General features: G+C 39.3%; 1 protein-coding gene across 1 annotated transcript; it reads left to right on the top strand.

Annotated features, from left to right (window-relative positions):
- The first annotated feature begins 910 nt into the window (after positions 1 to 910).
- On the top strand, positions 911 to 12,010 carry LOC141811234 (uncharacterized). Its single transcript, XM_074699216.1, has 13 exons — positions 911 to 1,025; positions 1,154 to 1,257; positions 1,354 to 1,626; positions 1,737 to 1,830; positions 1,939 to 2,006; positions 2,096 to 2,161; positions 2,344 to 2,508; positions 2,609 to 2,677; positions 2,869 to 3,000; positions 3,101 to 3,160; positions 3,272 to 3,352; positions 3,512 to 3,614; positions 3,882 to 12,010. Exons 1-13 carry the CDS (start codon positions 911 to 913, stop codon positions 12,008 to 12,010), a joined length of 9,459 nt encoding a protein of 3,152 aa, XP_074555317.1.
- Positions 12,011 to 16,908: the final 4,898 nt, after the last annotated feature.

The raw sequence follows: 16,908 nt of genomic DNA, 5'->3' as shown, positions 1-16,908 counted from the left end.
TAATTATTAGCACAAGTAATAAAGACTTGATGTTATTGTGTTCACGATATAGGCAAAAACATTGGCAAGTAGTGAACATCTCCTCAGCCTGTAGCAGGGATATGTTGTGTATGAAGGAAAGCCCATGAATGACAGCCTACCATGAGAAAGTGATTTTGTGTATGATGAAATAGAAAGCAAAAATCCTAGTATGTTTTACAGTATTCAAAAGAATGAAACAAATATCCAGACATTTTATCAATGTGCAAATGGGATAAGGTACAATAGTGTAATTAATGTCATTTTATTGTTATTGTCATTGCTCAACATTAGCATTACACAATGCTCAACCCTGAGGTTAAGTGTGTTATGCTTGAGGAGATACTCCAGGTTGTCATTTAAATGGCAACAATTTAGGCATTGTTTTACAAGAATTAGGGGCCTAAGTCAGGTGGATTCATGGATCCAGTGTTTACTAGGGGTGGAAGAAGTTTTAGCTTTGAGATGACTTGTGTTATGTGATATAGAACAGTTACACACAATTTTATTGTAGTATTAACTTTATAAAGCAGAGTTGCTGGTTTGTTAATAGGACCTGTGGCACAGTTCTTAGATGAAGCAGTAAATGTTATTTGGGGACAAATATATTTACATTGATTGATTAGTGACAACTGCTACATTTTGTGTTGAGTAATATGCCTGTGTAATGCAATGGTTTGTAAAGTCTGCATTTTTTTCTTTACAGTTGCAGTCGGCAGAAAGTCATACCTTGGTAATTTTCAACAGTTGGATTTGGTGCGTTTGCGAGGTATGTTATGTTGATGTTGTATATTCATAAATGAATTTACCTAAAAACATGTTTCAGTGTATGTTTTAAATACTCATATTCATTCATTTCCTTTGTCCCCTTTTTTTTTATAATTTAGTCCACATGCCTAGAACGAAGTCCTCTCGTCGTTCCGAGGCAGCAGCCCGTAGACTGGCAGAGCGACAGCCACTTGACATCACCCCCACGTGGCGTCGTGCACGAGAAGAAGATGAAGCAGGTATGTGGAAAATTATATTTCTTTGTTTTTGTTGAACTAATTACTGTTGGTGTATGTTAGAGGTGTTGCTTTTGCATTTGTCATTACTTTTGTGATTGAGTTGGGGAAATTTGATTTCTCTTTCATAGTACAAGGGACTGGACAGCGTCACCGTATCCTCAGGTGGCCAGTTTCCACTCTGACCAGGAAGAGTCACAAGTTGATCATTCCACCTGAGTCTTCTGACAAGGAGGTAAAAAAAATTGAATTTTTCTTTTTATTTTATATGTGTAGAGTTGTAAATTCATTGGCTAGTAGGTGATGTTCTAACTATGTTTTGCTGTTCCAGTTTGTCCTTCTGGTTGGTGACTCCCACCTGCGAGCCATCGTTGATGGGTTCGTGGAGATGCCAAAGGGACTTTTTTCCTTTGGCATCATGTCGACACCAGGGGCTGCTGCACACGAGGAGAGGATCGAGCTGATCCATGCTGAGGTTCCCCGTACTCCTGCAGCAGTGGTTCTTCTGGCACCCAGCAACAACCTGACGCACTCCAAGACCATCGAGAGTGCAAGTGCAGACTTTGCCATGCTTTTGTCTGCAGCCATGGAACGTTGGTCCAACGTACGTATTGACATGTGTTCTTGTTGGCATATTGAATGGTTTGAAAGGGAAATGTGAAAGGTTTGTCAATACAATACAAATGTTTATACATGTGTTGCCTTATTTTTTAGGTTGCAGTGCTTGAGTTTCCTCCTCGGATCTCCAGCAATCTCCAGTTGCAGCAGGCCATGAGTCAGGAATACCACAGAGTTTCTGCTAGAATGGGTATGTCTGCTTTTTAAAGCAGAATTTGTTGTATTGTTTAATGTGGTTGTGTAAATGAAAACACAATTGTATCTAGTATCTCATACTTTGTCTTGTTGATTTTTTAAGGTGTGAGGTACTTTCCAGCATTCGAACATTTCCCTTTGAGAGAGACTGATTTGTGGGCCAGAGATGGTGTAAGTAGAACTTTCACTTATGACATAAATTGGTCATCTTTAGCACTGAAAGTGTTGTTAATAATTTTTGCTTAATGTTTTTTCAACAGATTCACCTGTCTGATACTGCAGGGATGCCAATCCTTGCACGGCTGCTATGGCAGGCTGCGTACGATGTAAGTTGTGTTGTGTTATAAAAAGATTATGGTTCATTGCATTGAATGTGAATTCTTTACTAATCAGTGCATTTGGGTTATTGCACTTACATTGTTATCTGTAATAATACCAATTTAGTATGTTTTAAATGTTATATTTGACCTGCTTATTAATAACTGTGTTTTGTTGTGTCATGAAATAGACCCTGAAGCCACTGCCACAGACAACATGCGTCCAGGTTCCAACACCTCCCAAGCCCTCTGTCCCACAGGTCAAGCCTAGACTTGTGGTGAGAGGTGAAGGTCCTACTCCGCGTCCTCCAGTGAACCCCTTCACAGAGTGGACCACTGTGAGACAGCGCAGAAGGGTAAGTTGTTGATAGTTTTTTGAAAGATTTGTAAATGTATGTGCTGTGTGCACTGAAGTTCAATGATAATAACTACAAACTGTGTTTCTTTGAATGACAGGGGAGCTCATCAGGGGAATCATCTCTCTCCTCTGGTGTGGTTCCTAAGAAGCGGATGGTTGGAAAGCAGGTTTGTAATGTTTCATCTTGTTGATAGAGTTGCAGACATGTCTGAGGTGCTGTGCTTAAAGCAAGCAAACATTCTATACATAGTTTACATGTTTGAAATAGTGCTAAGTTTGCTTTGTAGTAAATTTATGTATCATTGTATTTCATTACACCTGTTCAGTTAAGAACTGTATCTGTGTTGTAATTTCACAGGTCCTGAAGGAGTGTGCCATCCCGCTAACACCAGTCTGGTTTAGCGCTGCGCTGTTGGATGAGATGGAAAAGGTTGCTCCATCTCATCTGCCTGCTCCTGCAGAGTGCAGACCTGTTCCCAAGGGCAAGCAGGTAATATTCATAGACTCTGTGTTTATATTACCCAGTAACCCAGTTACCCAGTCCAAACTTATTTCATTGTGTATAATGTTGTAACTTGTATTTTCATTAGAAGGCCTTTGTGGAACAGAAGAAGGCTGCTGTCTCCAAGAGGAGTCGGTCCGTTCGACAGGTGAGTTTTATAAGATTATTTTGGCAAACAATGTTTTGTTTTATTTAAGTAACAGTGTCACAAGTTAACTGCAGTCTGAGAACTCATCCATGACTGTGGTTGTTTTTGTAGGCGGAGGCAGTGCCGTGTGTAGGAGGTGTGAAGTCCCAGGCCACACCTGCCGCTGTCGTGCCTGAGATGGTTGGAGAGGAGGTTGGTGTTTAATTTAACAATAAAATGTTTTTTGTTTGTTCTTCATACTGATTGAATGTCACATAAGTACTGTAATGGTTCAAGCAATAGGTTTGACTTATATCAGTGACATATCTGTGTTGTCTATGCTGGTAATTGACCTGTTTTGTTTTTGATCAGGTGCCAGTGCCCCACGTGTCACCAGCGTGTCCTGTGTCCTCTGTGTCCCCTGTGCTTCCCGTGTCTCCATGTGCCAGCCCTGCCCAGGCCCCTGAGGTGGAAGGTAGCGTGAAACATCGCTCTCAAAGATTCATGAAAGGTCAGAGTGATATTTGTTGTCTGTCTTGTGTTTGTAGTGAGCAGTTACCCAGACCTGTAGTTTCTGCCAGTACTTTAAGACTAGGCAGTGGTGAGCGTCCTGATGTTAACACAGCAATATGTTGTAGTGTTGTAGCTGCCATCAAGCACAAAGTTTCACCTGTGTGTACATGGCGTGGTAGAGACCTGGATGAGATCAGGTCACAGGGTAGTGACTTGTATGCTTTTATAGCACAGGAGAGTCACAATCTGGCAGAGAAGGACAAGTTCTTTCAGCTAGTTGAAAAGCGTAGTGTTTTTGGTAAGAAGTGGAGACTTGAGCTTGACTTGGCAGAGTACATTGCTGCTACGTCTAGTGGAGAGGCTCTGTTGTATGAGAAGCTTCAAGACCTGCTGATGAGTACAGGCATGTGTCTCTTTAGCATCGATAATGCCTGTACAGTTATCATACAGCACAACAACTACTTTGTGGTTGTTGACTGTGGTAGACGAGATGAATCTGGCTTTGCTTCGAGCTGTGGCAGATCTGTGGCTGTGTTTACCACATGCCTGAATGACTTGATGTGCCACATCAGGGGTCTGCAAAAGTCATTGCAAGGACAGTGCTATGCTGTTGTCCGCATGGATCTGGCTGAGTTGGGAGTTGAGATTGGTGCGCACAGTTCCACAAGGGTTGTAGATAGTGTTGTTGAAACTGCAGACAGTGATGTTGAAATTGTAGACAGTGATATTGAGCTTAGTGCAGGGAGCTCCTCAGAGGCTGCAGACAGTAATGGAAACATAGAAGTTGAAGCTAAGGTTGAGGGAAGTAGTTTTGTCACACCTCCACATCGAGTAGGGTCTGTGCAGGGCGCATTCCATCAGGGAGATGCTCGCTTTCAACACGCAGGGAAACAGTGCATGGCCATAAGCTTGGTAAGTCTAGCTAAACACACAATTCAGAGTGTGTTTTCATGGCAGTCACATACCTTAGATGAGGTCCTTGTGTCAGGGGACAAGTTGTACTCTTCTTTAAGAGAGAACAACTTGATCAGTGATACCAGAGATCACTATCTCCTTGCCACTGAACTGCCCACACAGCATGTTGTTCATGGACAGAGGTTAGATTTTTTCTATGGTGATGTTGTCAGTGGAAATGTTGATACTACTTACGGTGAATTAATTACATCCGGGGTGCATTTCAGTTTGAAAGACGGATTGACACAGATGTTTCGTAACTATAACACATGTCTTTTGACAGTGTGTGCAAACACCTGTGCTATCATACATCAAAATGGACAGTATGCACTTGTTGATTCTCATGCTCGAAGTCCCAATGGGCTTGTAGATTCTAGGGGGAAGAGTGTTGTTTTATATTTTAGCACTCTTGATGAACTTTTTCATCATGTACATAGACTTGCAAAAACAATGACTAGATATGAGAAGCCATTTGAGATTACGGGTGTTTTTGTCTCTCTGCATGAAGATACTGTTCATAGTGATGTGTGCCCACCACGTTCAGAAACTGTGCAAAATACAAACAGAGTGTTTGGAAGTAGTTTGATGGAAAGTTCTAGCCATCTGGCAGCGATGAGGTGCAGCAAGAGTGGAAGACTTAGGAAACGCAAAAGAGTAGCTGGAGGTTTAATGTGTAAGAAGTTGAAAAGAAGGGATGTTAATGATATTGATTCAGATGTAGAGTTTGTTAGTGATTTAAGTAGTCACCAACTAATGTTTAATCCTCTTAGTAAGGCAGTGTCAGAGTCTTTGTGCATACAGTTAAAGATCCAGTGTGACAAAGTTGATGCTGTATCTACTGAAATAGGTCCATTAGGAGCTCCATGTAGAAATGAAAAGATAGCTGGTGATGGTAATTGTTTCTTTAGAGCAGTTAGTCAAGCTGTAAGCGGAACACAGGATTATCACAGGAAATTTAGACTTGCAGTTGTTAAGCAGCTACAAAGTAATGAGGTGGACTATTCTAGTCTGTTGAGAAGTCAGTATTCATCTGTCAAAGACTACCTTAGTAAATCAAGAATAAAATATCTTGGTACCTGGGCAACAGAATTAGAAATTCAAGCAGCAGCAGACTTTTTAAGAGTTAATTTATTTACATACTGTCAAGATCGGTGGCTTCAATATAGTTGCAAGAATACACAGATGTCAAGTCAGGGAATTTATCTAGAAAACTGTTATGGGAACCATTATGAGACAGTTGTTTGTGTAAATCAGCCTAAATCTCAAAGATGTTATAAATATTGTAAAGTCAGTCAGGCCAGTTCTGCAAGATATAATATAAGACAGAGTACAGACAAGAAAACAATGTGTTTAGGAGACTTTTTAAACACACCTCATGAAGGTGAACCTGTGGATGTTGATGCTTCCCAAAAGTTTTCAGATAAACCATCTACATATTTAAAAAAAAAAAGGAATCGTCTTCAGAAATGGAACTATGAAATGCATAGAGACAAAAAACAGCACACAAGTAAGGAAAAGAAGAGATTTAGATATCATACTGATTTGTTGTTTCAAGCAAAATTAAAAGGCATTAGTAAAAACAGAATGAGAATGAATTACCACTTAGATCCTTTGTATAGAGAAGTAAAGAAAGAAAAGTGTATACAGCACTACCAGACAAACGAAATATATAGACAGAAGAAGAAGGAAAAGAATATCCAAGAATACCAGACAAATCTATTACATAGAGAAAAAATGAAAAAACGGAGTATAGATGAATATCAATCAAATCCCTTACATAGAGAAAAAATGAAAAAACGGAGTATAGATGAATATCAATCAAATCCCTTACATAGAGAAAAAATGAGAAAACAGAGTATAGATGAATATCAATCAAATCCATTACATAGAGAAAAAATGAAAAAACGGAGTATAGATGAATATCAATCAAATCCCTTACATAGAGAAAAAATGCAGAAAAGGAGTAAAGTGAAGTATAAAGTAAATAAAGTACACAATCAACGTGTGAAAGCCCTTAGTCTTAGGAAGTTCCATAACGATGCAGAGCATAGGAAAAAAGTTGCAGCAGGTAACCAGTTAAGGAGAGAAAAGCAAAAAAAAATGTCAGAGCAATTTGATTTTGTTATGAAACAATTTTTAGATAAAGTTAAGGATGGTCCAAATTTTCCTTGTTGTGTTTGTCATAAGCTGTTGTTTAAACATCAGGTCTTAAGTTGTAAAAGAAGTGACTATAGCAAAAACAGGGCATCAGCTTTAATAGCAGAAACATGTTTAACAAATGATTTTTTACATGAGTGTAGTGATGAATGTGTATTACCTTGTAGCTTGTTGGATTCACCGATGGGTCAGATGTGGATTTGCTACACCTGCCATTACAAAATTAACAAAGGAGAATTCCCAGCTGAGTGTGTTTTAAATAACTTAGCACTTAATCCCATTCCATCTGAGCTGTCATGTTTGAACAGTCTTGAACAGCATTTAATTGCATTAAATATACCATTTATGAAAATGTTAGCGTTACCTAAAGGTGGGCAAAATGGAGTTCATGGACCGGTGACTTGTGTTCCTGCAAATATTGTGCAGACGGATAATCTATTGCCGCGTTCTGATATGGAAGGATCTTTGTTGCGGGTGAAACTAAAGCGCAAATTAACATATAAAGGACATTATGAATATCAATTTGTTGACCCAATGCGTATACGTAGAGCTTTGAATTATTTAAAACACACCAACGTTCATTATAAAGACATAGAGTTTAATGAGCAGTGGTTAAATGAATTTTGTAGAGAAGATATTGTTTGTAAGGAAATTAATGATGCTGATACGGTTGATAGTGAAGTGGCTGCAGATGTTGTTGAGGATGAGTTGTTGCATGATAGACAGCAACATTGCATGTTTCAAGATACATGTCTCATGCCAGTAGATATCGGTCAGGAAGCATTAGATCAGTATTTTGATGAGACTTTGAATGTAGCCCCAGCTGAAGGAAATAACCCTGTTAGATTATTGTGTGATGAGGCAAATGAAGCTAAATGTTTTCCAGTATTATTTCCACAGGGTAGTAATACTTATCATGAGACTAGACAGCATAAAATTACTTTATGTAGGTATTTTACCAACAGGATCTTAAATGCTGATGGGCGATTTGGCAAAAATGTAGAATACATTTTCTATGCTCAATACATGTCAGAGCTAGAACAGGTTGTTTCAAAAGTTTCTATAGCATTGCGGAAAGGCAAAAGAGGCTTTGAATCAATAAAAGCTAGTGATTTATTAGAAAATGAGGGATCCTTGAAAAAACTGTTGGAGTTTGATGATGGCTATCGTTTTCTGAAACCTATTAGAGGTACTCCAGCATTTTGGCAGGGAATCCAGAAGGAATTACTGGCCTGTGTCCATCAACTTGGTATTCCAACATGGTTTTGTTCATTTTCTTCAGCTGATATGAGATGGCAAAATCTATTAAGTAGTATTTTAAAACAGGAAGGTAGGACACAGACAGCAGAAGAGTTAGAATGGGCAGATAGGTGTGAGCTGCTGCGACATAATCCTGTGACAGCAGCTAGAATGTTTGATTTTCGCTGGCACTGTTTTCTGAGAGAAGTATTGATGTCTCCAGCTGAGCCGATTGGTAAGATTCAAGATTATTTTCATAGGGTAGAGTTTCAGCAACGTGGCTCTCCACACATTCATAGTTTGTTTTGGATAGAAGATGCTCCAGTTATTGATAAAAACACAGATGAAGAGGTGGTTGAGTTCATAGATAAATATGTAACATGTGAATTACCTTCTCAGGATGAGGATTTGTTTGAAGTAGTTTCATCTGTGCAGCAGCATTCTAAGAGACATTCAAAAACATGTAAGAAAAAGAATACCAATTGTCGTTTCAATTTTCCTAGGCCAGCATCAGGTAGGACCTTTATTTGTCGCAAAACTGAAGAAGATGCAAAAGGCACTTGTCAGTGTCAGACAGAGAAGACAGACAACTTTACGCCAGTTCCATGTGATTGTCAGGCCAAGAAAGAGACAGCGAAGAAACTTAGGGAGCAGGCATCAGCCCTTTTGAGATCAGTAAAGCTAATCCTTGCAGATGAAGAGAAAAGCAGTAAATTCAGTGGTATAGATCAGTTGCTTTCCAGTTTAGGAACAGATCAGGATGGTTTTGAGCAGGCGTACAAACTATTTGCGCGTAAAACACACATTGTCTTAAAGAGAGAGATAAATGAAGTTTGGACAAATCAGTATAGTAAGCCACTGCTGAAATGCTGGAATGCCAACATGGACATCCAGTATGTAGTTGATGCATATGCATGTGTAGTGTATATCATTTCATACATATCTAAAGCAGAGAGAGAGATAGGACTACTGTTAGGTAATGCACAGAAAGAGGCTTCAAAAGACAAAAATCTTAGTGCAAAAGAAGCTTTGAAAAAACTTGGTAGTGTTTATCTGCATAACAGAGATGTTTCTGCACAAGAGGCTGTTTATAGACTAGTTCCTAACATGCATCTCAAGGAATGCTCTAGAAAGGTAGTGTTTGTTCCAACAGGGGACAATATAGTTAAAATGAGTTTACCTTTAAATGTATTAAAACAGAAGGCATCTTCACAGGACCTTACATCAGAAGACATGTGGATGATGAGTGTGGTTGATCGATACAAGAACAGGCCAGAAGACAGGGATTTTAGTGAAATGTGTTTGGCATCTTTTGCTTCTGAATACCGTGTACTTAGTAAAAATGAGACATCAAAAAGTAGAATTAAACTGAAAAATGACAGCGGTTTCGTCATGAAAAGAACACGTTCAAAACCAGCAATTGTACGGTATGCACATTTTTCTGAAACCAAAAATCCTGAATCCTTCCATCAAAGTATTTTGCAGTTGTTTCTCCCATATCGCGAAGACACTGAGCTGAAACCTACAAATTTTGCAACCTTTGAAGACTTTTACAAAAGTGGTTATGTCACGTTTAGTGATGGCACAAAGCAGTTAGTGAAGTCTGTTGTAGATTGTAACAAGAGAAGGTTTCAAGTTGAAAGAGAAAATTTAGATGACATTAGAAATTCTGTCGATAGTGATGCTATTTTAGAAGATGCCTGGTGCGAGCTGTGTCCACAGCAAGAACTGGAGCGTTTACAGTGTGTGGAGGAATTTCAAGATGGAGAGCAGAGTGTGGAGGAACACACTGACCACATTCCAGATTTAGCAGTCACTGATACAGAGGTTTGTCATTTAGAAAAGAGGAGTAACATTCTAAGTAGGCATGATGGTGTAGCTTTAGTTAGGTCTCTGAATGAAACCCAGTTATCCATGTTTTATCAAGTTAGACAGTGGTGTTTAGATAAGGTAAATGGTAAAAAGGTAGATCCTCTGCATGTGTTTATAACTGGTGGGGCTGGTACTGGAAAGAGCCATTTGATTAGGGCTATCCAGTATGAAGCCATGAGGTTACTGTCAACAACATGTCGTCATCCTGACAACACTTGTGTTTTGTTGACAGCACCTACAGGGATTGCTGCATACAATTTGCATGCAGCAACTATCCACAGCACATTCAGCATTGGAAAGGAGGTACGCTTACCGTACACTCCTTTGGGCGAGGAAAAGATTAATTCTCTGCGAGCTAAATTAGTAGATTTGCAGTTGTTAATTATTGATGAAATCTCAATGGTAGATCACAGATTGCTAGCTTACATTCATGGTAGACTGAGACAGATCAAACAGACTGGTGACTTTTCCCCTTTTGGTAATGTAAGTGTTCTTGCAGTTGGTGATTTTTATCAGTTGCCTCCTGTTAAAGGGAAGCCTTTATATGCCGACGATCAAGGTGTGAATTTGTGGTCCAGTCTGTTTAGTTTTGTTGAGTTAACTACAGTCATTAGGCAAAAGGATAGCAAGTTTGCTGAATTGCTGAATAGGATTAGAACTCAACCTAAAAACAGTCCAATGCTCCCTAGTGATATTGAAACATTAAAGCATCGTGAAACCGGTGAGGTCAGTTCAGCTTTGCACATATTTCCAACTAATATGCAGGTGAATGAGCACAATATTCAGGAACTATTCAGGACTTGTCCTGAATATCTGGTGGTTGAGGCAGAGGACTATGTGAATAGTAAAAAAACAGGGAAGCTTGAGTTGATGACCGGGCATCATACCAAAGCAGATAAAACATGTTTGGAGGAAACACTGTTTTTGGGAAAAGATGCTCGTGTGATGTTATGTAAAAATGTAGATGTTAGTGATGGTTTGGTCAATGGTGTGTGTGGAACTGTGACCCACATAGTCACCATTGATGGTAAAAAGTTTCCTCAGCTGGTGTTTGTTAAATTTGACAATGCTGAAATTGGAGCTCAGAGGAGGAAACACTCTGCCAATGTTAGTGCAGATTTAATGGGCTCGACAAGTATTGAACCAGAAGAGGAGAGAGTCAACAGTAAAGGTGGATTGCGGAGACAATTTCCACTGAAACTTGCTTGGGCTTGTACAGTTCATAAAGTGCAAGGTCTTACTGTTGATAATGCTGTTGTATCTTTTAAAAGGATATTTTCAGCAGGGCAGGCATATGTGGCCTTAAGCCGCGTCAAGAGTTTATCAGGCCTGATTGTGCAGCATTTTAATGAAAAAAAGGTTTATTGTAAGGATGAGATCAAAGAAGCCATACTTAGTATGCCCAAATTTGTATTAGAAGACAGAACAATGCAAACAAAAGCACATACATTTTCTGTGTTTTTGATGAATGTGCAAAACTTATCTCTTCATCTGTCTGATTTAGTGTCATGTACACAGCATCTGCAGCCTCACTGTATTGCCGTAACAGAAACCTGGTTATCCATTGATTCAGTTTTAGAAGATATCAAATTCAATGGTTACGATTTCCATAACTGCCCACGAAGTCTGTCTTACACTAGTAACCACCCAGCTCTGAAAGCTTTGCAAGCCCAACAACATGGTGGTGTTGGTATTTTTTGTGCAGATAATGTGGTCTTTCACTCAATCCAAATTCCACAGGTGAATATCGAGTGCTTGGTGTGCAAGTATGTTGATCTGGAAATTCTGCTTGTTATAGTATATCGCCCACCAGCTTATCCCATGTCTTTGTTTAAAGAGTATCTCAGCAAGTTACTTGATGAACTGAACCCACTAAGTAACACAGTTGCTGTCATGGGAGATTTTAATGATGACATTTTGAAGTCATCATCAGTCTGCAATTTTTTTGCAGAAAGGGGGTATGTTCAGCTTGTAGCACAACCCACCACAGAGAAAGGCACATTAATTGACCACGTGTATGTGAAAACAACACAGTATGAGGTAGAGACAGTAGTGTGGCCTACTTACTTTAGCGATCACGAAGGGATTTTGTGTTGTTTCAAAAGCACATCTCCTCAAAGTGATGAGACAGAATAACTGTACTTTTCACAGTGTAGGTGTTGATATTTGTTAGAAGTGTAAATAGTTATGTAGATCAGAGGGAATTGAAATAATTTTGTAGTGTTAAGAATCTATACAGTTTTATATTTGCATGCCTTCTGTGTTCTTTTTGTTCTACAAATGTGTATATTTAGCTGTTTATATGTTTTTGTATTTGTATGTTTGTCCTGTCAGAGTTTGTCCTGTTTGTAAACTATGTCTTGTCATGTGTTCCCACTCAGGGCCTGCACCTTGTCGTGGTGAGTGGGCTTTCAACTAAGATGGGCCATCTGTGTTGTATGTTACATATACTGTGTTGTTAAACTTGGACAGAGCTCACTGACTTTTAAAATGTTGTTGAAATAGAGCATAAAGAAGCAATAACACGAAAAGTGAAAGAACAAAAAAGTATAGGTAAATAAGGTCAAGGGCTGCACTGTAAGTAACGACTATAAATACACTAATATACATTTCTTGCAAGGGAATACCAATTTTCATTGTGCCATCGGTTCTAGTCTGATTGTACAGCTCTGCAGGTGAATCCTCATCTGGATGAAACTACTGCACCGCCCAGTGCCTATGCACAATGAGTATCACGACAGTGAAGCCACTGTACCCCTTTCATATTTGCATATGCTTTTAAAGTTGTTCAATGCTAATGTGAAAATATTTCTCAGTATTTCCACTGTAGCATTATTATTCCTCATTGTCATTCTTCCTCCAGTGCTTAGTTATTGTGCTAACAACCAAGATAGACACCATTTCCTCTTGCTCCTTCCTCCCTATTTGCCTGTCTTGTTCAAAATGTTTGTCTTTCTGAAGTAGGAAAACCTCTGTCTATATCGTATCCAAAACCTGAAATCACGGATTTCCTTGGCTGGTTACTTATCGCAATTGATCAAATTGTGACTGGCATACTGGGAGCCTTCACAGTTGTTCTGTGCCTGTCTACACCATGCCATGGCATTGTTGTGGTGATCCTGGTCGCTGTGTGGAGCCTACTCTCTGTCCCCCCACCTCCTTTCTCTGTTAAGCTGCTCAGACCTTCCTGCTGCAATCCATGCACCTGCAAGTAATTGGTAACCATCGACGCCACCTATTACACCCTGGTGGAAGGAAGGACCGGGACAAGAACTTTCTACCTGTGTCAGTGGTATTACAGCTAAGTAAGTATGTTCTTAGTTGATCTCTGCATGTGCCTTTTTGAGTATTTCCTAAATCTTACCTCTGTGTCTGTCCTCTCTTCCAGTGGCTGTTCAAGCTAATCGTCACCCAAGCACAAGTTGTTCCCTCTGGTTAACTGGAGCCTCAGCTCATTGTACCTCTCAGAAAGTGCATTGGACAGGATTTGAATTGACAACAAATAAAGCCTCTCAAAAGTGTTTCTGTCTTTCTCTTGCTTCTGGGCCCAAGAAACAAATGGTTATAGAAACCATTAGCATTGTGTCTTTCTGTCTTAAGAGAGCTTAAAGTAAAATGTTATTTTCTGTGAGGGAGCCACCATTTCTGATAGTGACAATCATTGCTTGATGTTGTGCATTGTTCTGTGTTGATAGTTTGTAAGATTTATATAAAATGGATTAGTTATACATATGAAATGTAATTTTCATAAAAATTTAGACAGCCATGAAGTTTACATGATAAAAAAACATTAGTATTACTTGTATATACTTGAGGTTATTTTGTATTGATTGAACACGTTGTGACCTTCATTTATTTTGAAGTTAGAAAAAACGTATTGTAGTGACATGTATTTGTAAGAACAAATGTGTTTTCATGAAACTACATAATAAAGTTTACTTGATGGATTGATTGAATTATTATGAAGATTTCTACACACTTTGGTTGTACATGAACAAAATGTTTAGCATGAATTGATTTTTGGGGTTTTTTTGAAGGGGAACAATATTTAAAAGATATAATCTTTCATGTAATCATAGTTTGTTGTCTGTAAAAATGTACAGATTCAAAATAAATGACATTTGAACTACACACTGTAACTTTCAAATAGAATGTAACTGAAAAGTAGAAGTAAAGCAAATTTCAGCATCACAAACATGAGAAATGATTGACAGTTATTGATAGATATTTTCCTGTGGGTTGAAAATGTCTCAAGGTGTTGAAATTTGACATTCAAAAAAGAGAAAACGTTGGATAGATGAGCAATTCTGTGTTTAACAATGTTATAATACAGCTGTCAACAGAAAAATGATGTTGACTGCACTGTGTGCAAAGCAGGTGTGAGCAACTTTCTTTCAGAATAAAGGCTACCTAATGAGAACTGATTGACACAAAAGATAAAAAGGTTCTTAACAGAGTTGCAGAGGTCATGCTTAAAAAACAGCAATGGTAGCATAAGTGGTAATACTGTGTAAAGACTGTACTGACAGGTCAATGATATCATGTAACAATTATAGCAAATAATATACAGAACAAAGACATGAATAACAAAGAGCTCCATCAGTACCAATGCTGTTAGAACATGCATCAGAGACCCGTCCAGAGTAAGAGTGAGGTCACATGTGTAAACTTGTAATGTTAACTTTTCATCTGCAATGTGTGTAGTTTCCACAAGGCAAGTTTGGAGTTCATCACAGTGAAAACCTGGGAGTAGTTCATTGAAATACATACCCTATAAACGTAATTTTGGCAATTTGAGGCCATTGCCATCAGGAGGCGTTGTGCTTGCAGGGGGAAATCATGACATGGCTGTGTCTGGGGCTTAACAGTGAACATGTGTGTTGATTTTGGTGCAGATCGGACAAAGTTGAAAAATGCCGAACTTTGAGCCCGTGTCCTAGCCAAACGGAAAAATATTCTGTAAATTTAGCTATGATTATTAATGTTCAATGTGTGTAGTATACACATGCCAAGTTTGGAGTTGCTGTGACAAAAGCCCTAGGACTAGTTCGTTCAAATGCGTAGGCTACAAATCGTGAAAATCTCATGTTTACGTGCTAATAGCGAAGTTCGTGTTGAGAATTCACGATAGTCATAAGAGACTTTTTTGTTGATGTAGGCATGCTTGTTATAGTCAGCAAATTTGAAGGCTGTAGCTGAAAGCAGAGCAAGGGGCTGCAGTTTTAAGCCCCTAGGGGGCGCAAGGGGGGATGAATTTTTGCAGAGACAGTGGAATCATAAATTTTTCGCCGAGTTTGAATTTTGTGGCTAGGTCATTTCTCCTTTTTTTCAAGCCAAAGGCACGCAAAATGGCATTGTATTGGCAGAAACAAAGAAGAATAATAATAATAATAATAATAATCCTAACGGTTACAAGAGGGCCTCGCCCCGGTTCCCGGGGGCTCGGGCCCTAAATATAGCTGCATGCAGCAATGACGGGCCCTCGCCCCGCGGAAAATGGTCCGTATTGGGGTAATTCCCAAGCGGGCGAAGTGCAGCAAAATGTGCCTCAAGCAAGAGCTCTGTGTATGGATGAGGTTGTCGCCCCGCAAGCAAGCATACATGGTACATTGAAAGCATAGTTGATATGATTAGTGTACCATAGGGGGAGCAGCATTATCACTGTTATTCATGTCAACAGCAGTCAGGAGTAGGAGTGAGTTCATGTGTGTAAAATTTGGAGCAAACATTAAAATGAATGTAATAATATTATCAAGCATTTCCAGTGGGTGGCGCTATTGCAGTAGCAGAGATTTGAGGTTATAGAAGAGTTGGGGGATGGACTTCCATGGTGTGTGTGCAGTTTGGAGGAAATTAGACCTTAAATGACTGAGTTAGTACTACTTCCTGCTGTCTTTTGACATTAGCCAGGTGAAGCTAGTGCCATAGACACACCCTTGACCTTGAGGACATGAGCTGATTTGTAATGCTTTATGAAGGCGTGACAGACATTTGCTAGTTAAATGAAAAAGAAAATGCACAAAAATGAAGAGGCTATAAATCAGACAGTAAAAGACATGAGTTCCTGTTAACAGTAAGGGGCGCTGTAGTGTTAGATGAAAAGAAGTATATGGATGTGCTGGGGATGGGACAGGTAACATGTGTGTGCATTTTGGGCCTGATCCAACATTGTCCAAGAGAGCTATGAAGATTTTCATGAAGTAGCAAAATGGTGAACTTTGGCGGCCATTTGTGGCCACGCCATACAAGATGATAACAATTGTATTGTAAGTGTTCATCTTCAATGTGTGTAGTTTCCACAAGCCAAGTTTGGAGTTCATCTTAGTCCAAACCTGGGAGTAGTTCATTGAAATACATAGCCTATAAACGTAATTTTGGCAATTTCAGGCCATTGCCATCAGGAGGCGTTGTAATTTCTGGGGGTAAAAGTGACATGGCTGTGTCTGGGGCTTAACACTGAACATGTGTGTTAATTTTGGTGCAGATTGGACAAAGTTGAAAAATGCCGAACTTTGAGCCCGTGTCCTGGCAAAACGAAAAAATATTCTGTAAATTGTATTATGATTATTAATGTTCAATGTGTGTAGTATACACATGCCAAGTTTGGAGTTGCTGTGACAAAAGCCCTAGGACTAGTTCGTTCAAATGCGTAGGCTACAAATCGTGAAAATCCCATGTTTACGTGCTAATAGCGAAGTTCGTGTTGAGAATTCATGACAGTCATAAGAGACTTTTTTGTTCATGTGGGCATGCTTGTTATACCCCCCAAATTTCAGGGCTGTAGCTTAAAGCAGACCAAGGGGCTGCAGTTTTAAGCCCCTAGGGGGCGCGAGGGGGGATGGATTTTTGCAGAGACAGTGGAATCATAAATTTTTCGCCGAGTTTGAATTTTGTGGCTAGGTCATTTCGCCTTTTTTTCAAGCCAAAGGCACGCAAAATGGCATTGTATTGGCAGAAACAAAGAAGAAGAAGAAGAAGAAGAAGAAGAATAATCCTAACGATTACAAGAGGGCTTCGCCCCCCGATTCTCGGGG

Source organism: Halichoeres trimaculatus, unplaced genomic scaffold (assembly GCF_033239565.1).
Source record: "Halichoeres trimaculatus isolate MK-OKI-2021-1 unplaced genomic scaffold, fHalTri1.1 fHalTri1_scaffold_22, whole genome shotgun sequence".
NCBI classification, from domain to species: domain Eukaryota; kingdom Metazoa; phylum Chordata; class Actinopteri; order Labriformes; family Labridae; genus Halichoeres; species Halichoeres trimaculatus.
Note: the sequence above shows the minus strand (reverse complement) of the source record. Positions and strands in the feature narration are given on the sequence as shown.